The sequence below is a fragment of the Hippopotamus amphibius genome, chromosome 17 (genome assembly GCF_030028045.1).
Source record: "Hippopotamus amphibius kiboko isolate mHipAmp2 chromosome 17, mHipAmp2.hap2, whole genome shotgun sequence".
Taxonomy (NCBI): domain Eukaryota; kingdom Metazoa; phylum Chordata; class Mammalia; order Artiodactyla; family Hippopotamidae; genus Hippopotamus; species Hippopotamus amphibius.
In genome coordinates, this window is record NC_080202.1 from 24,569,815 (window position 1) to 24,587,400 (window position 17,586).

The 17,586-nt window shown below is 36.4% G+C and overlaps 2 protein-coding genes across 6 annotated transcripts in view; one reads left to right on the forward strand and one right to left on the reverse strand.

The window, feature by feature from the left end:
• Window positions 1-15,951, forward strand: part of RNFT1 (ring finger protein, transmembrane 1) — a 32,242-nt gene extending 16,291 nt beyond the window's left edge. Inside the window, exons 9-10 of one of the 3 annotated variants that reach the window (XM_057713781.1) lie at window positions 13,528-13,629; window positions 14,552-14,592. In XM_057713781.1, the coding sequence (XP_057569764.1) occupies window positions 13,528-13,623 (96 nt within the window). In that variant the 3' untranslated portion in view covers window positions 13,624-13,629; window positions 14,552-14,592. Of the gene's footprint in view, window positions 1-5,570; window positions 6,223-13,527; window positions 13,630-14,551 lie in introns of those variants that run through there. The other 2 variants (XM_057713782.1, XM_057713783.1) reach the window with 2 other exon arrangements.
• The window catches only part of RPS6KB1 (ribosomal protein S6 kinase B1), a 34,809-nt gene that overhangs the window by 931 nt on the left and 16,292 nt on the right, over window positions 1-17,586 (reverse strand). For 2 of the 3 annotated variants that reach the window (XM_057713776.1, XM_057713777.1), the window contains exons 5-14: window positions 14,119-14,266; window positions 11,965-12,022; window positions 10,430-10,530; window positions 8,239-8,329; window positions 7,965-8,055; window positions 7,347-7,454; window positions 6,981-7,043; window positions 6,702-6,779; window positions 3,287-3,394; window positions 785-897 (exon numbers count right to left, since the gene is read on the reverse strand). In XM_057713776.1, the coding sequence (XP_057569759.1) occupies window positions 785-897; window positions 3,287-3,394; window positions 6,702-6,779; window positions 6,981-7,043; window positions 7,347-7,454; window positions 7,965-8,055; window positions 8,239-8,329; window positions 10,430-10,530; window positions 11,965-12,022; window positions 14,119-14,266 (959 nt within the window). Of the gene's footprint in view, window positions 1-784; window positions 898-3,286; window positions 3,395-6,701; window positions 6,780-6,980; window positions 7,044-7,346; window positions 7,455-7,964; window positions 8,056-8,238; window positions 8,330-10,429; window positions 10,531-11,117; window positions 11,331-11,964; window positions 12,023-14,118; window positions 14,267-17,586 lie in introns of those variants that run through there. The other variant, XM_057713778.1, reaches the window with a different exon arrangement.

Consider the following 17,586-nt stretch of genomic DNA (forward strand, 5'->3'; position numbering starts at 1 on the left):
ATCATTCGTCTCAAGTAACTATCTCAACAAGAAACATTTCCCTTACATTTAAAGGAAGTGCGGTAATGTGACTTTTTCCCCCCATTTTATTTCATTGCTGTGTGGATTGGCACAAAGGCAGAAGTTGAGCCATCTCTCCCCTAGACTAACTGCTAGTTTCCTAACTGGTCTCTTTATACTTGCCCTCATAAAACCATCAATGATACTTTTTAAAAAAAAAATCATTTTCCCCCCACTTAAAACAGCTTCTCATTGCATTTAAAATAAAATATTTCTCCAAAGCTTTGCTATTCTATTCCTTATTCACCACACTTAAGGAATGTTGACCTCCCTTTCACTTCCAAGAAAAGGCTAAGTTTTCTCCTCCCTTAGCGCTTTTGCACGAGCTGTTCTTCTTCCTGTAACACCCTTGTATGTCTGTATTTTGTATGGCGAGCTATTTCTCCATGAATAGGAGCCTCCTTGTTATTTTCTGCATTCTACTACCACACTCTAGCATGCAGCACAACCCCTGGTATACAATAAAGGTTGAATGAATGGTTAAAGAGGACACTTTCCAGTGCAGTGGCTTACTTTCAGGAGGGAAGGTAAGCTATATAAGCATATTAGCATTGATTAGTCACAGATTAGTCACTTGCAATATTAGAAAGTAGTAGATGCTGTGCTTACGTCAACCAAAGAGAATGACAGATCTTCCATTTATGTAACTTGGCATAAACTCCTTACGCAGTGCTCTTCCAGGTTTAAAATAATAATAATAATAATAACAACAAAGTCTGAATACCTGACAGGTGTTCGTGGGCTGCCAATAAATCTTCGAGGTGACCGGATTTTTGGTTCAAAGGAAAACTTTTCTTTCACGCTTTCAAGTACAGATGGAGCCACATATGTAAAACCCTGAAAGATAGTAACAGTGGACTACAGAACAGGATTTTGTCATATACATCAAGAAGATGTAATTGTTCAATCTCTGACACACCAAGACAATAATGTACACCTAAAATCACCAATGTGGATACTCTCCAATCTCCTCAATCTCATTTCACACTCGTTTCCTTCTTTCCAGCCATTTCTTGAGGCAGAGACCTCAAGAGAGCAGAATTCTGTTGAGCCCCATATACCAGTTGGGGCTCTACTGAAAGGAGTAAAACAAAACAGGAAAATGTAGGCTCTACATTAAGATGTTAAATACAGAGACAAATGCAAAGAAAATTCTAGTGTTACTAGCCACCTGCATGTGGGCAACTAAGATGATCACCCCCCAGTTTCTCACTATTAGGCCAAAATAATAGAATTCTCTAACTTGGCACAGGTGATCTTTCTGGTTTTATGCCAATGAGCAGATAGATTTAGATTTTCCTGATGAACAAGGATCAGCATCGTGAAAACCATTAATTGTTAAGAGGCAATAATGCAGTTTTGTTAGCTTTAGATCTTCCTTGGACCTTGCTATTAGCTTACCAGCTATCATTTATCTTGCTGTTAATATTCATCCCTTTAACAGTTAATCCTATACCTATCCTCTCTTCTATTTATTATTCTTGTCACCTATGAGTAGGCATTTGAGTTATAATAAAAAGACTCAATAAGGCTCTGGGTGAAGTCCTAAAGAGTGAGGTGCAAGTCTGTCGAGTATATGCTTTGTGACAGCTATAATGTGGCCATTTCCCCACATGTTCTAGTGGGCTAAAGCTATAATTACCAAGAGGATCAGACTGTGCCTTAATCATCTTTGAATTTCCTTTAATTCTAATAGGAATTAAAATTATTTTTAAATTAATATAAAAAGAGATCCACTCTGTGTACAGAATTCTGGCTACAGCCTAACAAATGAATTGTTCTTGTGTTCATTAGTTAGCCAATTTAAGTAATTAAGAAAAGCTCAACAATACTTTAACTGGAATGAAAGCTTCACTACATAACTTTTGCCACCACAACTTTGGATTTCTCTGTAGTAAGGTGTTTCTAGACTTTTTTTTTAATGGGGGGAAACTGTCAAACTAGCTAAAACTCTGTAATGCCCAAATGAAGAAAAGATTTCTATGTTAAATCAAAGGTATAAATTTCACATCAGTAGAAAACAAAATTCCACATCATGGGAGAAAAAAAGAAAGCAGTGACACAATTAAAATGAATCATGCCTACTTCCCTAACTGATAAGAGATTTTACTAAGGGGGATACAGTAACTTTGCATGATGCAGACATAAATTTAACAACATGCATTCATCTTTCCCTCTTATGTAATTAAAATGCTATAAAATTATATTGTGCATGTATATTCATATACCACTATATAATCATACATTTATAAAATTATTAGTATTCAATGTTGTTTCCTCAGAAGCATACTGTACTATGGTGACTTAAGTGTTATTTGGACCATACATAATTTTTGTATTCCATGCTAACTTTAGAACGGACCTGCCACTGCCAAAGATACAACAGTACTGTGCAGTATATTGTGAGCAGTATTTTTTAAAAAAGTGTGAGAATTAAGTTAGTGACAAATCCAGTGAACTCAGAAACAAATAGGGAAGAAAAAAAACTTCCAAATGATTACTTTCTCCACATTCTGTTAGGGATAGTCCAAAAGGATAGTCTTTAGGGATAGTCCAAAAGGATAGTCTTTAGGGATAGTCCAAAAGGATAATAACAAATGACAAGGGAAACAAATGATATTAAAATCAGGTAGATATTCACGTGACACGTAATTAGAGTAATAAAAGCACTAGGCAAATAATATGCAATGATGGTCATCAGATATAAATCTATCATTTCTGTTGATCAAAATATAAAATTCTCTTTTTCTATCTGAGGAGACAAGGGATAAATCAATACAGATACCTCCTCCTTAGGATTAATTTGCTTACAATCCCACATGAACCAATATATTTTGATGCCAAATATTCACAATCAACAGGTTAAAAATCCCCTACAGACAAAAATCCTTAGCTGTTTCAGGAACAAAATAGATACTATGAGCTCTTCTGCTGTGACTGAGTGGCTTTCTGTGAAGATGCTGAGCCAAACATTTTAAGTCAGTGGCCTCTTCAAAAAGGAATCACCTACTCTGACTCTAATTAGTAAAACGGAATGTTGGATTATGAGAATGAATTTTCTAACTTATTAATAAGTTATAAGGGGATAACTTAAAAAAAAAAAAAAAACAGCACCTCAGGTTATCTACACGAACTGCAAACCAAGCAAACTGAAATTTTCTTATTGAAAAGAGCCCATCTGCATACTTAAATTTCCCATGGCTACACTGGAAATTCTTTCACTTACCAGAAAGACCTGGTTGGCACTTTCACTGAGAGTTGAGTCATCTGGGCTGTCAACAGGTGTCTGACGTGTAAACTTTGAATCAAACTGACTCACATCCTCTTCAGATTGCTTTATAAAAAACAAAATGATAAGAAAATGGTGAATAAACTATATTATACATATCAATCAAATGCATTACATGCATTAGAGAAGGCTCCAGATAGAGCTCTTTTCCTCAGGGTTTGACTGTAATAAAATAGCAAAATAGCCTTAGCAGGCACAGACTGAAAAATAAATACAGGTGGAAACAACATCTTTAGTACACAGTTATCATGCCTACTAAAAATCTGAATATCTTCCTTTCTCACAAAGCTTCAGTGTGCCTAGTCCACTGGCTAAATTCCTTTTTAGAGACAATTTGCACAGTTAGCAAATTTGTAAAAAACTTGAAGCAGGGGCTTCCTAGGTGGCGCAGTTGTTGAGAATCCACCTGCTAATGCAGGGGACACGGGTTGGAGCCCTGCTCCAGGAAGATCCCACATGCCGCAGAGCAACTAAGCCCGTGTGCCACAACTATTGAGCCCATGTGCTGCAGCTACTGAAGCCCATGCGCCTAGAGCCTGTGCTCCGCAACAAGAGAAGCCACGGCAATGAGGAGCCCGTGCACCACAACGAAGAGTAGCCCCCACTCCCTGCAACTAAAAAGAAAGCCCGCGCACAGCAAAGAAGACCCAACACAGCCAATAAAATAAATAAATAAATTTATTAAAAACAAACAAAAAAAAACTTGAAGCAGAGTTTAAACACAAAGCACATTTATAATATGCTCTAGTTAAAATTTCTTTCCATATCTTATTTCATTCCTTTAAATTTCTCAAGGAGCAAAAATAATATTCTACTCTACATGAGTATATTTTCTTATGAAGGAATATTATCACCCAAATCTAACCACCAGATCTGTTTCTTTAATTTCTTCTCTCTGGTACAACATCAGACTATGTGGTTGTGTCAAAAGAACTCAGGAACTGGCACTTCCCTGGTGGTCCAGTTAGGACTCCATGCTTCCAATGCAGAGGGCACAAGTTTGATTCCTGGTCAGGGAACTAAGATCCCACATGCTGCATGGTACAGCCCAAAAAACAAAACAAAACAAAACAACAAGAACAACAAAAAGCTCAGGAACCTACATGAAGAAGCATCCAGTGTCTAAAGATGGGAAAAACTGAACATCAGTAAAAATAACTGCAATGAATTGAAACACAAATATGTTAAACAGCATGAGTTCATAATTACACTAAAAAAACTCCACACAATTCATTGGTCAATTTTGGAAGATGCTAGGGAACTAATTCATTATTTTGAGAACTGGGAAAGAAACAATCATCCTGCCTTTCCTGTATAAACTGCACCTCAGGTAACCAAACAGCTGATATAAGAGTATCTTTTTACGGAACAATTCCACCTAATAAATAAAGAGTGAATAACAGTAATGGAGTAAGACAATTTTGCAAACCCCTAACGAAATCTTAGAACTAGGCTATAGATTCTCAACCTTAGCTCTATTGGGCCTGATGATTCTTGTTGTAGGATGCTGTCATGTACATTATAGGATGTATCCCCTAAGTACCAGTGGCACCCCCTCCCTAAGTTGTGACAACTTGTCTCTGACATTGCCAAATCACCCTGGCTGAGAACCACTGATATAGGCAATGCTCAATGACCATTAACATCATTAAAAGAAATGTAAGTGCATGTTATATCTTCTGATCAAAATATATAGCGCCAAAAGTTTAGTCTGAATCAGATCTAAACTAAATCTCAACTGCCAGTTTCCAGAAATATGAGGAACAGATGAACATGGCTGAGGACAACATGGGGTTAAAATCAGCAAAATCAAAATGTGAGGAACCCTACAGGACGAATGGTCCAGTTTCTTCAGTAAGTCCTCAAAGGAGGAATTGAGAGAGAATAGCTATAGATGGAGAGACCTAAGAGACATAGTAACCAAACGATTATAATAGGTCTTGATTGAATCTGTCCTAAAACAAACCAACCAGAAAAAAAAAGAAACAATTGGGGAAATAGTCAGCTTTTTAGCTGTGATGATAGCATGGTAGTTATGTTTATGTTTAAACAAGATGACAATAATTTTTGTTACTAATAAGAAAAAAATATCAAACTGTACACTTTAAATATATGCAGCTTGTTGTATGTCAATTATAAAAAAAAAATCTAAAAAAATGATGATGATAATAATTTTTGAAGCTGGATAGTTGGTAACCATGAGGGTTTATTATCCTTACAGTTGTGTATGCTGAAATTTTAAAGCAAGTCACCTTGTGCCCCAGGACCAAATCACCATCATCATCATCCTAGTCCTTCTCCTCCACCATCACCCCAAGAAAGAGAAAAAGAAACTATTTTTTCTCAAATTCTGAGGTGGGAAAAAGACAAGAACTAATACACTAACTCATTTACTCATATTGTTATGGTTTGAATTATGTCCCTCCACCACTCATATGATGAAGTTCTAAACCCCAGTACCTCAGAATGTGACCTTATTTGGAATGAAAGCTACTACAGATGTAATTAGTTAAGATAAGGTCATACTGGAGTAGTGAGGGATCCTAATCCAATATGACTGGTGTCCTTACAAGAAAAGGAAAACCTGGACACAGATCTACACAAAAGAAGAATGCCACATGAACATGAAGGCAGAGATAGGATGATGTACCTACAAGCCAAGGAATGCCAAAGATTGCCAGCCAACCACCAAAAACTAGGGGAGAGGCATGAAACAGTCTCTCACGGCCTTCAGAAGGAACCAATTCTGCCAACATCTTGATCCCGAACTTCTAGCCTCTAGAACTGTGACGTAATAAAGTTTTGTTTAAGCCACCTAGTGTGTGATACTTTGTTATAGAAAAGCAAATTCAAAATAGGTTGAGTTAAGCAAAAGAAAACAAAGAAAAAAACTACAGAAGTCCCAAGTACTTGAGATATTTAATCATATTAGGACAAGGGTCCCTAACCCCTCGACTGCGGACTGGTACCGGGCTGCAGCCTATTAGGAACTGGGCTGCACAGCAGGAGGTGAGCAAGTGAAGTTTCATCTGCCGCTCCCCATCGCTCGCTCAGCATTACTGCCTGAATCACCTCCCAACCCCATCTGTGGAAAACATGTCTTCCATGAAACTGGTCCCTGATGCCAACAATGTTGGGGACCGCTGTCTTAGGCAACCAACTTAAAACTAGTTAATAAAGCCATCAATTTTTGCTGGCAGTAGTTCCTAAAAAGACTGCACAGAAGAGAAGAGAGGACAGATCAAAGTTTTTTGAACTATTAATAAATATAACGTTTCTGACTGGTCTGATATTTTCTTATTCCAAAAAAAGTACGAGGTCCCTCAAATTATATGCTTTCATGAATACATACCAACAGAGGTTTAAAGGGGGGCTCCACCTTCCGAGCCAGCAGTTCTTCCCAGTTAATATGTCTGAAGAATGGATGAGCCTGGGAAAAAGACAAAACAAAACAAAGGAGCAGGAAGAAAAGTTAAGGGGAACAGACATTACTGGATTGACAAACTAACAGCCTGTTTGAAATTACCAATCACAAAATAAGCCACACTTATAAGGAACTAATTATAACCTTCACAAATGCATAAAATTAGCATTTTCTTCCCCTCAAACCACCAAACATGCCAATCCCTACCTGAACTTCTCCAGCGTCCCCAGGACCAGCTCCAAGACGAGAAGCAGCATTTCTTTTCAGCAGCTTTAGGGAGGAAAAGAAAAACACTGATGAACCTTACTTAGTCAAATTGATTATTTTTCTTTACAAAATTTGCATGTCTATGTTGCCTTGAGAATATACGATTTATTAATTACTTCTAAACACTATTTGGGAATAAAAAGAAAAGAAAATCTTTAAACAAACAAATTTGTACTCTTACTGCAAAAACTGCAAGCTTTTTTTGTCGACATCTGTGTATGATTCTGTATTCAAAATGTATATTCAGTTCTATTTAAATCCTAGTAGCTGAGGTTTATGGTTTGAGTGCCTATTTTAGAACCCTACCTTTTTAAGCAGATCTCTGGCTTCTTGTGTGAGGTAGGGAGGCAAATTGAGTTTACATTTGAGTATTTTGTCAATTGTTTTCTTTCTATTCTCCCCAGTGAACGGGGGCTAAGAGTAGAAGAGAGTGAGAAAAATTAGCATAGAAAAAACCAAATTTTAAATAACAGAATTATCCATTTCCTAAATTAGTCAGTTACACATAGAGATCAGAAATGTATGCTATGATATGGGATGACAGCTAAAGACCTGTAGTTTTTAAGCAATGGCATGGAGAAAATAGCAATGTCCTGGAACTGGGTTTCCACCATTAATTTGGTGTGATAATAGGTAAGCCATTTGATTTTATGCTTCACTTTCTCCATTTATAAAATAAGGGCAGTATCTGGTCTACCTCTATTTCACAGGACCACAGACCATGACACAGGTCATCTAAGTGAAAATATTTATAAAAGTACAGAGGCCCATAATACTACTAATAAAGCATCAGGAGTGTCAGATTTTTTAAAATAACTTCATTGGTAACATTTTCAAAAAGCACAGGAAAGGTCTCTTGCTGTAATGACTTAATAACTACTCAGCACAGAACATAATACATGCAGCTTTTAACTGTGCACCTACTGCTCCAGTCAGCATGTCATACATTAATGCTCCCAAACTCCACCAATCCACAGCACGATTGTGGCCACTTCTCATCAAGATTTCAGGGGCCCTGCAAGGAGAAAAATAATATGCCGAAAAAATCCACTATTTGCATAGCATCTGAATTAAAATTTTTAAAACCATATACAGAACCAAATGTTGCTTCAGAAAATTCAGCACACTATTACTTAAACCAGGCAAAGGTTAGCTATTACCCCCAAACCAGTAATATTTCTTTCAACATGCAGCTCACATGTATTCTATTGTTCCACAAAATGTGTGTGTGACTGTTCCGTCATGAATAGATTCTTTGCATAGTCCAAAATCTGTTAGTTTCACATGACCTACAATGAAAGATTATATATGGTTATTCTGAGAATTCTAAGTATGTGCAATGTTTGAATGTATCATACAAAACAATAACCTATCCTTTCATTTTACTTTTCTGCTTTAAATTTATTTTTTGAGATATCAAGAACTAGCAAGGTTCCATCCATAAATGGGATGTTAACTCTTTACAGACAGGGCAAAATTATCTTTGCCAATGATATAATCTATCTAGCAAAGAGAAAACAAAGATGAGAAAAAGGTGAAACAGCATGTCTAAGGCTCTAGCTTTACCTATACCAAGAATCCTTTACTATCCTGAGCAAGTAAGTCCTGGCAAAACTTGACGAAGTCTGGATTAAGTACACAGACCATAAAAAAGATCTTCTGCATGTTTTAAACAAAAGTGTGACACTGTACTTCAAATATAAAGCTTTTATCACCATGAACTATCACCCCAAAGTTCTTAAAAGAGTCTTAGACAGTCATTATAACAAGTCAGCTTATTCTGCCAATGCACTTTGGAAAAAGAAATGAAATTGCTACATGGCATGGAACCATCATTTCTGATCCAAAAAGTGAAAAACTCATCACCTTATACAAAGAACATTTCAGTTCAAGTTTAGTTACGGGGAGTTCCCTTATGGCGCAGTGGTTAAGAATCCTCCTGCCAATGCAGGGGACACAGGTTCGATCCCTGGGCAGGGAAGATCCCACATGCCATGGAGCAACTAAGGCCACCGCCACAACTACTGAGCCTGCACTCTAGAGCCCACATGCCGCAACTACTGAAGCCCATGCACCCATGTGCCTGTGTGCCACAACTACTGAAGCCTGCATGCCTACAGCCCGTGCTCTGCAACAAGAGTAGCCCCAGCTCGCTGCAACTAAAGAAAAAGCCTGCGCACAGCAACGAAGACCCAACACAGCCAACAAAAAAAAATGTTTTTTAAAGTTTAGCTTTACTGTCATTAGCTATCCAGTGGTTCAACAAGCCCATGGACCCTACTATTCCAAGTTTATTTCAAGAAAAGGCAATGGACTATTAACTCAAATGTAGATGTGTACTTTACTCTGACACAGAAGAAGAAATATGACCTTTATTTTCACAGAACCACCTGATACTCAAGTTATGTATCAAAGAAGTTAACTAGTCACTTCCCTATTCTATCCCTTGCTTTAGAATTCAGAATCAGAATCTAAATTTGGGGCAATGGGGACAGAACTGGGAGAGAGGGAGATACATAGATACCCATGATGTATGTCGTGGTTAAGTATAGCACTTCTCCAAAAAAAAAAAAAAAAAAAAAGGAAAGGAAATAAAAAAATCCCACAATCTGAAACATTTATTCTGGCATCAGTTGTCCATAAACCATTTTCTGTACAAGAATTTAAAACTATTAACTACCTCTTGCATCATCAGATAGACATCTAAGGATCAGCAGCTGCCACCAGCCCCCAGATACCCAGGTTGGCTGGTTGCTCCTTCGGGATGTGAGTGAACTGCCAAGTCTACCCAGCCCAGATTACTCTCACATAAAGTGAACTGTCTGTAGCAGCACACAGTTATAAACAAGGCTCACTTGGCTGTACCTATAGCTGTGTAGAGTATTAGTCTGTCTGATTTTTATGTTTGTTGTTGTTGCAAACAAACAGCAAGAATAAACTAATGCCTACTAAATATTTTATTTTCTAATCCTTTCCTTTTTTATAGTATTAATAAAATTTATCATAAAAATATTGCTTCTAATATTTATGTATTTTCATCATTAAACAAAATAATTTATAAAGTTAAGATTCACTTTCCAATTTAAGGAATCAACCAAAATTAGTATCTGGACTGGCTTTTTGCTCACCACACTTTATGAAAAAAATTCAAATGAATGACAAGCTATAAAAAGTAAGGATTAAACTAGAAAAGGCAGTTGAGTGGCCAGTTATCCTCAATTCTCCTTAATCTCATCAACCATAAGTACAAGTATCATGATGCTATAAATTCTGAGGGAGGAATGTATAATAACAGACACATGAATATGGGCTTTGAAAATGACCATGACCTGTGTGGGAAGATTTTAAGATGATTATTTACTATAGAATTGTTTACAGTATATCTCCACCTTGGTGATTAAGCATGATATTCTCCGGCTTCAGGTCTCTGTAGATGATCCCCTTTTGATGTAAATGCCCCAAAGCCATGGAAATTTCTGCCAAGTAAAAGCTGGAAATAAAAGTGATTTAATAAAATTAAAAAGAGTAATCTACTCAAAGCAGTTTACTATGGAGCAAAATTCCTTGAAAGAAATAGACATGCACCAAAGACCAAATCAGTGGGGGTGGGGGTGGGGGAAAGAGATGGCATAGGATGCTGCCAACCGGCATGGAGACATTTATGTTTCACTCATTTAGTGAAACTCTAAAAGGTTTCATTTCATCATTAGAACATATTGCTAAAGTTGCAAAGAAGAATATGCCAAACTGTCACTGGTCATGTTTTATTCTATGTAGGAACTGGGCCAATAGTCATTCAAATCAAAGCAAATTTCTCCCACCCACCCCCAATTTTTAAATCCCATAGGAAATAGGAACTTTGTTATTCTCAGAGATCAAGTCTTAGTTTCAAAAATACCTTATAACCTGATCCTTAGAAGCCCACTCATCCCTTAATACAGCTGCATATTTATATACAGCTCATGCCCACAGTATCTGCCCTCCCTCTTGCCAGCCAGCCCACAACTAAAAACTGTGTGACACTCAAATTTATCTACCTCAAAAGAATAAAGGGCTGAGTCAACCCTGTCTGGATTCGAAAAGCACAAGGCACTGCAATACTGGCTGCATAACAATGTTGCAATCCTGCAGATTACTCCAGGATGGAGAGGGTGTGTCCTAGAGGACTGAGGCAGTTTCACAGCCAGCAGGACCACAAACACAGCCTCCAACAGGGCTCAGAGAGCCTCCTCCAAAAAAGGGCACTTCATCCCTAAGGCTCTTAAATGCAGCTTCTGTGTTAGAAAAGGCCTGAAATTAAACAATGGAATGCAGTTTGGTAATTAAGGTAGAAAAAACATTTACGTGTTTTCTATTCAATTAATGTGTAGGATAAACTGATTTATTGTTACCCAATACTGTCGTCTCACAAAAGAGTGTGTATATTTTTAATTTGAAGCAGATGCCAACTTAAGAAATAGGAGGGTAGATCCCATCCTGGCCATTGAATCAATCCACAGCTGATGTGTGCAGACTTATCACCTCCCTAAGACTGCACCCTGGGAACTGGAAAGTCTACAAAAAAAGAGGAGATGATTTCTGACACTTTCCATTGTTCCACACATACAGTTTCACTGGAAAACCACACTCACCCAGAGCCAAGGCAGGCAGCTTACCAATTCAAGGAAAGAAAGCCCCAGTGAGAATGGTTCTGTAAGGAACTGGTGTGAAGAGCGTTCCACCCAAAGGCCTGGGGGCAAAGGAATGATGTGACCTCCAATAGCTGCCAAGTCCCAAAGCTGCTTCTCCCCCTTAGAGTCCTGAGTGACTGATGGGCTCCAGAACAATTTACTGAATCATCTGGTTGCCCACAGTGGGAACAGGACTTTGCTTTTAATTATATGAGTTATTACCTGAATCTATGCAACCACAAAATTTCACTTACCAGGCTGTGTCTTCCATAAATATTCCTTCTCTTTCTAACTGCATAAATAATTCTCCTCCTGTAAAGAAAAGAAAAAGACATTAGAAACAAAACAATCTTTTTTCCCAGCAATCCATTTCTAATGAGAGGGTTTGTGCTTTCCTTTTAACCATAATTAAAAGACATCAACCCTTTAAAAATAAAAAACAGATTCTAAAAATTATAGGTTCAAAACTAAGTCCTCAGGATTCCATTTTTAGCAGTGTTCTTATTCTTATGTGAAATATACAAGTTTTAGAATTCTAGGCTTTACGTCTATAAACTTCAAAATATTTACAGATCCCAGACATGAGGTTAAAAAAAAAAACTTTATTAAAGTTTCTCTAACATTTTACCCATATATAGAAAAATGTTAATATGTAATTAAACCATCCTTGCAAATTAGTGAATGCCCATATTCCACATTTTTAGAACTCTTAAACTGAAAGGATTTGGCAATGTCCTTGTACATAGTATGGTACGATTTGAATATCAAAATAAACGATGATAATAAAGTGTGATATCCTACTGAATAATCTTAGAATCCATGAGTCCACAATGATGTAAACAAATTAATAGATAAATAATTATTTTTTAAATGGGGGAGAATGGAAAGCTCTTTGTTACAGTAGAATGCCAAATAATAAATGAAGGAGGCATGACGGAATAAGAAAAATCACTTGGCAATCATCACAGTTAATTATTTCCGGCAAGAATCAATGGATGCTAAAACTGTATATGAAAGCTTGATGAGAGATGAGATAGTTAAATAATTCCAAAGTATCTCCTCAAGATACTTATTAATTACAAAAGGAAAATTTCACCAGAAAAAAAACCTGGCAGACATCACCTTATACATATGATCAAAGTTAACATCAATGGTAATGGAACAAAGATACAAATATCATGTACCTCTTGCTCTGATACACAAAGAAGAACACAATGTCACTTCAACAGTCCTCCCAAAAATGCATAACCTGAATCTAATCCTGAGGGAACACCAGATAAGCCCAAACTGACGCATTTTACAAACTAGACTGTACTCTTCAAAAATGTCAAGGTCATGAAAGACAAAGAAAGACTGAGGAACTGTTCTACATTAAAGGAAACTAAGGAGAGACATTATTGTATCTGTTAATTTCCTATTTTGATAATTTTAGTATAGTTATGTAAGATACTGTCGTTAATTTCAGAAAACTATACACTGAAGTATTTAGAGGTAAAGGGAAATCATGTCTGCAACACTCAAATAGTTCAGGAAAAAAATTATGAATATATATACACATATGTGTGTGTATATATACATCTATATACACACATATATACATATACAGAGAGGGAGAGAAACAGAATGATGAAACGAAATAATAGTAGTAAAATGATAACACTTGGGGAACCTAGGTGAAGAGTACGTGGGAATTCTTTGTCCTATTCTTGCAACTTTTTTCTGTAAATCTGAAACCATGTTAAAATAAAGTTACAAGAAAAAAATGATGACAGTATAAAAAGTTCCTAAATTCTGCAGCTTTCTGTTCCATGTTACAGGCTATTGTGAAATCTGTTTTTCAAAAAACTCAAGTGTGTTTGTGGGAAACAGACACCTGTGATCTAGAAATTCTACGGGGTGCCACAAATTCCTAGGAGGGGGTAAGTCTTGGAAAAAGTGGGTGATTTCCAATGTAAACTGCAAGATCTATCAATAAGACTACATTAAACAAAAAACTCTTCTGTTTAAAGATGCAATACCAAAAATACTCATTACCTTGAACAACACTCTAAATTCTCCAGGTCAGTTTAGAAAAAAATAATTTAGTGGTTTATTTGAATTATATTACCTTACCCAAGTGCACTCAATTTGATGGCTATCAATTAGATGTTTGTTATTTTGTTAATTGATTACAAAGGCATTAAGATAAAATATTACAGATGGGGAGAAAGACTTAACCTTTAAAGTTTCCTTCATATTTGTCTGCAAAAAGAAATATTTGGTCACATCTGAATTCCTTATGTCAATGTATTTGTCAATTTTAAGAACTATTTGGTCACATTGGGAAAAAGCATTTTTCTATTGGAAAATAATGTTCTGACCAAGTTTCTGGAGCTAATGCAAATAATTACACCAAGCTGTGTACTGACCGCTGAGATACTCAAGGATGAGGTAGAGTTTTCCACCGGTCTGAAAGGCATAAATTAAATCCACAATGAAGGGATGCTTTACTTCCTCCAGAATATTCCGTTCTGCTTTTGTATGAGCTGTATCTTTAGCATTTCTCACTATCATTGCCTAAAGGAAAAGAGATGATCTATAAGAACAAAATAGTAGACATTTTTATCCTATATTAACTGGAAAAATCTATTTTGTGCTTTTCTTGCCAACGTTAAACTATTAATCATAGTTCCCACTAGAGATTGAGAGGTGGTAATGGAAGACATTAGCTTCGTATATGCATCTGCACTGTTTGGATTTTTGTAGTAAACATGTAAATGAAAACCTAAATAATTTGTTTTCATGTAAACAATCAAGTTTATTCATTTATTCACTAACTGTTGAATGTCTACTATTTTCTAGGCTCTTAACAAGAAAACAGAACTAACAGAAGGAGTCTCCAGCCCATAGGAACCCAAAGTCCCAGGGAAGAGAGATGAGTCAATGGAGCTAAGCACAAGGTGCTATGGGAACTACATCTGACCTGGCAAGAAGTCTTCCTGGAGCTGAAGATACCTAATCTGTATCACAGAAAGTTATAAGGATGAAATGTGGAGGGTTGAGAAAAAAAAAAAAAAAAAAGCATTCCCAATGCAAAAGAGGCTTGATAGGACAGGACATGTCTATAGGATCTATAAGTAGTTCAGTATGGTTAGAAGTGGTTAGGAGATATATTAGGTGGAGATATAGGTGGAGGCCAGGAAATGGAAGGCCTGGGCATCTAGGCAAAGGCATTTGAATCTTATTTTAGAGGCCGAGGAGAAATGTTGAGGTAAGGTAAATGAATAACCCTTGGCTTTAAGAAAGACAGTACTAGAAGTAGTGTGGAGTTTTAAGGAAGAAATGACAACCAGTTAGAAGGCTAGTAAACTAAGCAAGAAGTAAAACCTGTAACTAAGAAAGCGAAGGGGAAAAAAAGGATAAAAGTGCATCATTAGCACTGACTGCCTAATCAGATATGAGAAGAAATGATGATACCATGGTTTCTGTGTAAGTAATGGTGTCATTCAATAACAGGAAATGGAAACAAAGAAAAAAGTTTTAGGAAAATGATACATTGTTTTGGACATGTTAAATCTTAAATTCTACAACTAAGTTCTTGTATACTTCCAGTAACATGAAAGAGCATATACATGAGGTTATTAGTTGCAATATTATTTGTAAAAATGAAACATTAGAAATAACCTAAATGCCCATGCATAGGAGATTGAATGAAAACCCTGTGTAAAAAAGCTATAAAAAGAATGAGGAACATCTCTATGAAAGCAAGGTACAAAAGAGCATCTATGGCACAGCAGTACACACAGTATGCTACCTTTTGTGTAAAAGAGGAAATAAGAATACATATATATGTACATGCTTATACCTGCAATAATGAGCATAACTAAGATAGCCAAAAGCTAATGATAGGGAATTCCCTGGTGGTCCAGTGGGTAGGTCTCTGTGCTATCACTGCCTAGGGACCAGGTTTAGTGCCTAGTTGGGGAACTAAGATCCCACATGCCATGTGGCATGGCAGAAAAATAACAACATAACATAACATTCCAACAAGAAACCTATTAAAAAAAAAGCTAACGACAGTGGAAAGGCAGGAAAAGGAATGGGACTTCTGAGTAAAGCCTCAATGGTTTTATCATTCATTTCTTTTCTTACCTAAATCATATACCATTATTGTGATTATAAAATGGAGATCTTGAATTCTGAATCATGTTAATGTTTTATACATTGCAAAAATAAAATTAAATCAACAAGGATGGGGGAGGGAAATAAACGTGAATACAACAGAAATACATAAATTTAACTGACTATTATTTGATAATTTTACCACAAAAGGAGAAAAAAGATATTTAAATAACTTTACACTGCACATTCTTAGTGACATACATATAAGCATAACAAAAATTGCAAAGAAATCTTAAACCACACTTGGTAGGTTTGTAGCTACTAGTGGTATTGGTATTATAATTCTCAAACTATTCTGCATATATTGTACAACTAAGTATATGAGTAAATGTATTTATGTTGTTACCCGATTTTTCTCACTGTGGAAAAAGAGATGCAAATGTAGACTGAGGAAAGAAGAACCCTACGGAACTAGACTGAAATTAGGAATATCAACATGAAGCCATGATTTAAAATAAAACTTCCTAGCTCTGTGTACTGAAAGAGCCAGAAATGATGACACTTTAGTAGCAAAGAGCATAGCTTGGCACCCAGATCTTGGTTTCTCTACCCAAAAAAACAGGGTTCTACGGAAAAACAGATGGTTCTCGGACAGGATCAGGGGAAGTTCAATGTAAACCTAGAGCACGCTACTGCACAGAAAGTAAAGAAGTACTTAAAAACTAACAGGGATATGTTAAAAGGACATAGAAGCCATCTCAACAGAGCTCTCTCTCTAGCAAAACCTAGGAAAATTTGTGGACCAAAATTTGAATAATGAAAGAAATGGATAACACACTGAACAAAACAGTCCATACTGTTTTAAAAATTTAAGTTAGAAAAAACAAGTATGAAAAGCTCTTCTTTATGGAAGAATGACAGCTAATAAAGAAAAAAATGATAAAAATGGAAAAGTCTCCATTTTATAATCACCAGAGTATTACCTAATTTGGCTAAGAAACAATGGATAATAAAACCATTGGGTGTAGAAGATTATTAGGACAGAATATTAACACAATCTCTAACTTTCATTCCACAGATACTTTTTAATTACAGAGGGGAAAAGGTATCTGTAGAATGGGAAGTTTGGTGGATACCATCTTAACCAGGTGATCAAACTCAGTCTCACCAAATAACGAGATAGGCTAACATTATGTGCTTCCTGAGCCCATACACTGAGAACACAAAACTCCTGTAAAATATTCCTGCAGAAAGTATTTAACTTAAATTTATATTTAAGTGTTTTCACAAGGAAACAATGAAACATATCCAAATTAGGGATACTCTGCAAAATAACTGGCCCAGAGTCTTCAAAACATGTCAGTGTCATGAATGACAAAAAAAGAAAGGAAACTACAGTAAAAGAAACTAAAGACACAGGACTCTACAGTAAAGGAAACTGAAGATACAGGACTACTCAAAGTAACGTGTGATCCTTGATTAAATCCTGGGTATTAAAAACAAAACAAAACAGCTATAAAGGATATTATTGACACAACTGGGGAAGTTTGAGTATGGATGATGTACTGGAAAATAACATACCCCCGCTCGCTGCAACTAGAGAAAATCCTCGTGCAACAATAAAGACCCAACGCAGCCAATAAATAAATAAATTAAAAAAAACAAAAAACAAACCGAAAAAACAGTATAGTGGGACTTCCCTTGTGGTGCAGTGGTTAAGAATCTGCCTGCCAACGCAAGGGACACAGGTTCGATCCCTGGTCTGGGAAGATCCC